At 42.9% G+C, this 7,384-nt stretch overlaps 1 protein-coding gene across 1 annotated transcript; it reads left to right on the plus strand.

The window, feature by feature from the left end:
• Positions 1-1,607: 1,607 nt before the first annotated feature.
• Positions 1,608-7,093, plus strand: LOC116377665 (Golgi apparatus protein 1-like). The gene is made up of 2 exons (XM_031839364.1): positions 1,608-2,020; positions 6,636-7,093. The coding sequence occupies exons 1-2, from the start codon at positions 1,649-1,651 to the stop codon at positions 6,690-6,692; spliced, it is 429 nt and encodes a 142-aa protein (XP_031695224.1). The 5' UTR covers positions 1,608-1,648; the 3' UTR covers positions 6,693-7,093.
• The last annotated feature ends 291 nt before the right edge of the window (positions 7,094-7,384 follow it).

The following is a 7,384-nucleotide window of genomic DNA, read 5'->3' on the forward strand; positions in this document are numbered from 1 at the left end:
TGTGTGTGTGTGTGTGTGTGTGTGTGTGTGTGTGCGTGCGTGTGAGGTGGACCAGCAGCAGTTGTCGGTTGAACTCCTGACCGAGGGGTCAACGGCAGCAGCTGAGCCTGGAACAAACACTTCAGGAATCTTTTTTTTCTGGAAGCATCCTCAGACAATGAGGGAGCCTGATGACGTATTTCGTTCAGTCTTTAGGGTTAGTTTGATCTTAAGTTGTTCTGGTTAAAAGTATTATATTCTAATAAGTAATGCGTGTGTGTGTGTGTGTGTGTATCACAGCCTGATAGAGCTCACATTCACCATCCTGCTGCCGAAAATAAGGATTCATCCGCCGCTTAAAATAGTCCCCCAACAAATGGCTATTTCCTTCTGTTTCCTATAAATAAAAACTATAGTGACCAGCTGTTTTAGGAAATTACTGAGACGACTGATACTTCAGCCAGTATAGACTGAACATAATTCATCCATCAACTCTGATATCGGAACACAAAGTCTGACATCTGAGAAAATAAAAGATGATCTTCAACAGAGACAAACTGAACCGTGGAGGGATTTCTCTGCTGTCGCTTGTTTTCCTGTGAGTCAGCTCAGCTGAAGTCTGGAACAGCTGACGGCTCCATTTTCATCTGTTTGTTTCATTCATTCAACAGAATGTAATGGGAACTCAGCAGAGATTCATTCAGTCAATATAAAGACATCTACAAAGAAAAACTGTTTTCCAGAGATGAGGTCCCGATTGTTCGGGATCTGCAGAGACATGGACCGCTTTCTGCATAACCACATCGTGGAAAGAGTTGTAAAACAATATGTTAAAAAACAATTATAAGACAAATGTGTGACTTATAGTCAAAGCAAATATAAGATACCTTCAAAATAAAATAACTAACTCTGACAGCAGGATGGATGTTTGGCTGGTGATGAACCAGAAGAATCCTCACAACAGCTGTCAGCTCTAAACTGGGAGGATTTATTGCTGACTGGTTCCCCTTTACTCAGCTGTTCAAACGGGGAGGACACACACACACACACACACACACACACACACACACACACACACACACACACACACACACACACACATACACACACACACACACACTAATGCTCTTCCAGTATAGTTTCAAATCTAGTTTTCTCAGCTTTTACGATAAACCACATTTCACATTTGTACCATCAAAACAAAAGTAAAGAAAATAAAACAATAAGAGCAAAATAAGTCGAAGCTAAACCAAAACACAAATAAAACAAAGCTTTTCCGGTTCAAAATAGCCTTATTGTACATGAATAAATTATATAAATATATAAAAAGATAGGGTGGAATTGTGAATCCAGAACAGTCTGTTAAACCCTACTGTATTATTTGTCTTTCTTCTTCGCTTGTAAAAATATTTTTCAATGCAGGATTTTTTATTTATTGGTGGTAAATAATTTAGTTATTACAGTGGTAGGAAACTTTTACTTAAAACTAAGATGACTTATACCAGCTTACAATCCATTAGAGTAAATAATTAAAATAATCGGTAGACATTGTTTAAATACAATGACCGGAAGTTGAATATTTCTTCTGGACAAAAGGCTTTTATTGTGAACTCTCTGACCGGAAGTGATGCAGCCTCATCATCAGTACCAGCTTGTCAGTGGTGCGAAGATGGCGGCATACAGTTACTCTCAGCTGCTGCCGCTGCTGTTGACGTCCGTGTGTCTCTGCGGCTGCTTCGGCTCCGTCCTCGGCTCGAAGGCTGCCGGCGGCCCGGCCGAGCCGCCCAACTCTCCAACCGGCCTCAGAGCCGCGGATCCCCCGGCCAAGGATGCACCTGCCGCCGCAGCCGCCGCCGCCGCCGCCTCCTCCTCCGCCGATGCTGCTGCTGCTGGCGTCGCTGGGGCCTCTCAGCCTCGAAGGGCGACCGCTTGGAAGCTGTCGGAGGAGGAGGCCTGCCGGGAGGACCTGTCCCGCCTCTGTCCCAAGCACACCTGGACCAACAACCTGGCCGTGCTGGAGTGCCTGCAGGACCGCAGAGAGGTAAGCGGCCGCCCGGGTGAGTGAACTAGCGGGGTGCGCAGCGGTGAGGTGATGGGCATCTGCTGGGTGTGTCGCACCGGTGGTTTACATCCACACAGCGGGACACTGGTGCAGATGTGAACATCCACACCTGCGTCACTCACACACACACACACACACACACACACACACACACGCGCGCGCACACACACACACACACACACACTCGCGCACACACACACACACGCACACACGCACACACACGCACACACACACGCGCGCACACACACACACACGCACGCGCACACACACACGCAGATTGATTTAGGGCACTATACAAATCCACGTTCTCCTCTTGATTTAATTCCTCCAGAAGCTACAAATATTTTATTTATACTAAATGTGCAAATGGTACAAATCATTATGAGTAAGTGTTCACACTTTTACAAATATCTGCAGGTTTTTTTAATATTTATTTTTGTAACTTTGCAAAACATTGTTTTTTACCTGCAGCAGAACCGGCTCCACTATATGATGCATTATTGGAGTCAGATCAACGCTTTATAAACAAAGTAATTACAGACGTTTAGGAGAGTTTGACTTATAAACTAAATATAGTGCTGTTTCACTGCTGAGCTGCTGACTTATTTATTTATTTAACATCTTAGGTTTAGATGTTATTTAAAGACCCTGGCATCAACAAGCTGCAGTTCAGATTTAGTCTCCCCCCCCAATGGCCCCTGAACATTTAGTTAATTATTTGTATTTTTCATAGTTCATTTACTCAGTCTCTGTTAAAGTCTGCACTGCCAGGATAAAATAAATCAGGTGAAGGTTTATAATCATAAACTGAGTGTCTCTGGGAACTCGTGATGGTTTTTGACATTTTATAAATTAAATATCTAATTGTATAGTTGCAACAAAATGCATTGATCTATAATGAAAATCGACGGAAGTTGCAGGCTTATGTACTAGAAACCGCCACCTGTTTAAAAAAGCACCTTAACACCGAACTATTGTTGTGGAGGGAAAGGTTTCATGTGGTTTGAGGTTTTCCCTCCTCGGCTGCAGACTCAGCAAGGTAATAATCAACCTGACGGAGGAGCAAGCCCTCCAGCTGTCAGGTGACCAACAGGGTGATGACTTCCTGCTTCTCTTTGTGATTGAAAAATCAAAACAAATATTTTTTTGTGTGACGGATAAATATCAATTATATATATATTATATATATAATTGATATATATACCAGTTAATCACCCTGTAATCTTTTTCATGCCTCGTGGTGAACGAAGAATCAAAAACAGTGAAAAGTCTTGATGAATAAAGAGTTTCATCCGTGCCAGTTCGGTTTATGCAAACGTTTTTTTATTTCAGCAAAAATACATATAGAGCTGCCCTCTCTAATGTGATTAGTGGACTAATTGGTTGTTTTGGTTTTTTGTCGATTAGTTTAGTTGATTAGTCATTTTTTTAATGAACAAACAGAGAATGCTCTTTCAGCCAGAAGACTGCTGTGTGAAACGAGTAAAACGTTGATTCGTTTGTCATGTAACCTCCGTACCTAAGTAACGCCACTTTTTATTTTAACGCAAACCATTTTACGATCTTCACTAAACCAAAGTAATTCAGTTGCCTAAACCTAACGAAGTATTTAACGATCTTTTATTAAACCTAACTAAGTATTTCACGATCTTTTACTAAACCTAACTAAGTATTTAACGATCTTTTCTCAAACCTAACTAAGTATTTAACGATCTTTTCTCAAACCTAACTAAGTATTTAACGATCTTTTCTCAAACCTAACTAAGTATTTAACGATATTTTATTAAACCTAAGTATTTAACGATCTTTTCTCAAACCTAACTAAGTATTTCACGATCTTTTACTAAACCTAACTAAGTATTTCGCTATCTTTTATTTAACCTAACAAAGTATTTAACAATCTTTTCTCAAACCTAACTAAGTATTTAACGATCTTTTACTAAACCTAACTTAAGTGAAGTGGTAAACATTCGACTGGATACATGAGACTTGGATAACTCACCAGTTGTGTCAGAGTGGATGTTGTGATGTCGTTCTGCTGTTGTTAAACGCGGTCTTAGACGCCACAAAATCTGAAACATTGAAATATTTTAATTGAAAGATAATCTATTTGAATTTATGTTTAAATTTATTTCCCTTCGAACCATCACTCCAATCAGATTTAATTCACTGCTTATAAATGCGTAAGTGTAAGTGTTACCGACGTAAACACACCGAAGGGATGTCTGTGAAAAAACATCCACCATGCTGACGTCAAACACCCCCACACACACACACACACACACACACACACACACACACACACTCCTCCAGCGGCCTTTGAGCGATGCCCTCTTTACTGAGATAATTACATCGCTTCAACTCTATGAACAGCTGTGGCCTCCTGAAGAGGTAAATGGCTCTTATAAATCTGCCTCTTCTCCAGGGAAAGACACACACACACACACACACACACACACACACACACAGCCCAGCGGCAGCTAACTGGCAGTAAAGCAGCGTTCGGTTTCAGTTCAGTTTGAGTATTTATTTGTGCTGGTTTGTGCCCTGAGGATGGTTATAAACGAACTGCTGGACAGGAAGTCACTTTGCCTCAGCGCCAACAGGCCTGTGACATCATGGACATCACACTGATGTAAGATGAGACGAGACAGAGCGGCACAAAGACAGAAATAAGAACAAATATACGATAAGTAAATGACACATGAAAACGAGAAAGAGGAAATGTATTAGTTTATGAATTTGTCAACAAATAAAAAAATAATGTTTTAAAGCCGAATCTTTTGTTCCAATAATACTTTTTCCTTTGGTAATAATTATCAGTCTTCGGCCTTTTATTAATTTCAGTACAGTGTTATTTTACCAAAACGGCACCATGCAAACCATTACGGTTACATTATTATTATCTCCACCGGGAGGATTATGCTATCGGCTACATGTGTGCATGAGTGACTGTGCACCTCTGTGTCCGTCCACGGTTAACCGCTCATTGTGCTGCAGCAAACTGTCCAGTTATGGCTGCACGCTCAAGGACTCGCACTTTCTTTAAACAACTTTTATTTTCTGGTTTTTATACTACCATTGACTGCCTGCTGACTGCTCACTCACCACCCTGAACCGGCCGGTAGTGTCCAAAAAATAAATAAATACTCTGCAGCCTTGTAGACCAGCTGCTATAATGAAACAACAAAAGGAATCTGTATCTGCAAATATGGATCACTAATCACAATTTGTATCTTTTGTGCTGATCCGGTCTGTGACTCTGATCCGTGATCCGATCCGAAACCGTGAGTTTTATGATCCGTTGATTCACTACAAAAGAAAATCTAACGCAACCACTTGAGTCTTATACGACGTCTTCGAGCCGATTGCCTGCATACGTCACTGCTTTGTTCTTGATTTTGAATAAAGTGTGTGTTACGACGCCTTACAGCCCACTGGTGTCTAGACGTGGGTAGACGTGTGGGCTGTATTCTTTCAATCAAATACTGCAGTGGTAGCTGCAGACACACCTGGCGGAAGTGCACCTGTCTGGTTAGCTCTTTGTTTGTTCTCCACCAACTCTTGAGTCTCTTTGGCTGCTAAATGCTCCACTTTGTTCACCAGCTGGTCTCTTAACTGTGTCTGTCTGCTGTCTGCTGCAGCAGGAAGCGTTCTGTTGGTTTATAAGCGCGCTGAGACTGAAACAAACCAGCAAATGTGCCGTAAAATAACCCAACCGATGAGCTAAAAAGGGGCTAAAGATGGATGACAGTAGCTCATTTTCACTTTACATATAGTCATTTATAAAGTCACTTGTATTCCCAGATGGTACGGTTCTGGTGCCGCGGACCACAAAGACATTTTGTTCAACCGGCGAGACGGCCAGAGTAAATCTACAATACAGCTTTTGTTGGCTTAAACGTGCAGAGGTTTGGTCTCACACTGCCGACTTCTCAGCGTATCACATTAGCTTCTTTGTGATATTTTGTCACGTTACTCCCACCCATTACCCAGACACAATTAGCCTCTGTTACCGCTTTGATCCGTCCTCTCCATTAATCTCCTTTCAGAAGCCTTTTGATGTGGATGGAACAGCGCCTTCGTTAATCAATAACTCATAGTTTCACTAATTTGGTAATTCTAATCCTGGAGGCCGCTGAGGGTCCGTTTCCTCATTACATTTGTTCCTCTGCCTCTGAAACTTTGAGTGGAAACGACGGTTTATAAAACCAGTGTCTCTGTTTGTCTCTGTCCCCGTGGGCCGAGCTTTCATGTCTTTTTTATTTATGTTTTACTGCAAAGTGGTGTGAAGCTGTAAGAGAAGCTTCTCTGCTGCGTTTTCCTCTGATAGTCGAGGATGTTGTGGGAGAGTCTGAAGAGCTGCTGCTGCTTTGTTCATATGTGATATACGAAGGGCTGTTGTCCTGTGTGGGAGGACCATATGTTAAGTGTTTGTGTGTCTCTCTTTAATGTGTCACATGTGTGGCACACATACGGTGCTTTGCAAAAGTGTCCCCCCCCCATCCCTCCCTCGGCGTTTTTTTCCTATTTTCTAGCATTACATCCTTGACCCGAGTGTGACCGTTGACCTCTTTCTCTCTCGTCTCTGCAGGAATCTGAGATCTCTCCTGACTGTAACCACGTAAGTATCGTCCTCCGAAACATTTAGTTATTCTTTAGATGATTCAAAGGAGAGAAAGAGAATCTGTTTGTACATGTTTGCACATTTGATTGCAGTGGTGGAATATAACTAAGTACATTTACTCAAGTACTTTACGTAAGTACAATTTTGAGGTACTTGTACTTGACTTTAGTATTTTGTAGTTGACGTTACTGTAAGAAGAAGCCAGACCTGGGTCTGTCCACGGTGGACCGGTCTCTGCTGGAGGACCTGGGTCTGTTCACGGTGGACCGGTCTCTGTTGGAGGATCTGAGTCTGCCCACGGTGGACCGGTCTCTGCTGGAGGACCTGGGTCTGTTCACGGTGGACCGATCTCTGTTGGAGGATCTGGGTCTGCCCACGGTGGACCGGTCTCTGCTGGAGGATCTGGGTCTGTCCACGGTGGACCAGTCTCTGCTGGAGGATCTGGGTCTGTCCACGGTGGACCGGTCTCTGCTAGAGGATCTGGGTCTGTCCACGGTGGACCGGTCTCTGCTGGAGAACCTGGGTCTGTTCACGGTGGACCGGTCTCTGCTGGAGTCTGAGCTGAAGGAGGTTCTGGTGAACCTGCATGAGTTCATCTGGTTTCACCAGAATCCGACCCGGTGGCTCCGATGACGAGCATCAAGAATAACTCTATAGAAACAGACCATCTTCTCTCTGATGGTCTCTCTACTGATGGAGTTCTGATAGAGGATCAG

Source organism: Anarrhichthys ocellatus, unplaced genomic scaffold (assembly GCF_004355925.1).
Source record: "Anarrhichthys ocellatus isolate YVR2014 unplaced genomic scaffold, GSC_Weel_1.0 scaffold1522, whole genome shotgun sequence".
NCBI lineage: Eukaryota > Metazoa > Chordata > Actinopteri > Perciformes > Anarhichadidae > Anarrhichthys > Anarrhichthys ocellatus.

Bases quoted from the DNA above. Each gene is read 5' to 3' on its own strand.
- LOC116377665 (XM_031839364.1), top strand. From the start codon at position 1,649: ATGGCGGCATACAGTTACTCTCAGCTGCTGCCGCTGCTGTTGACGTCC. The intron at 2,021-6,635 runs GTAAGCGGCCGC...TCGTCTCTGCAG, and splicing joins GCCTGCAGGACCGCAGAGAG to GAATCTGAGATCTCTCCTGA.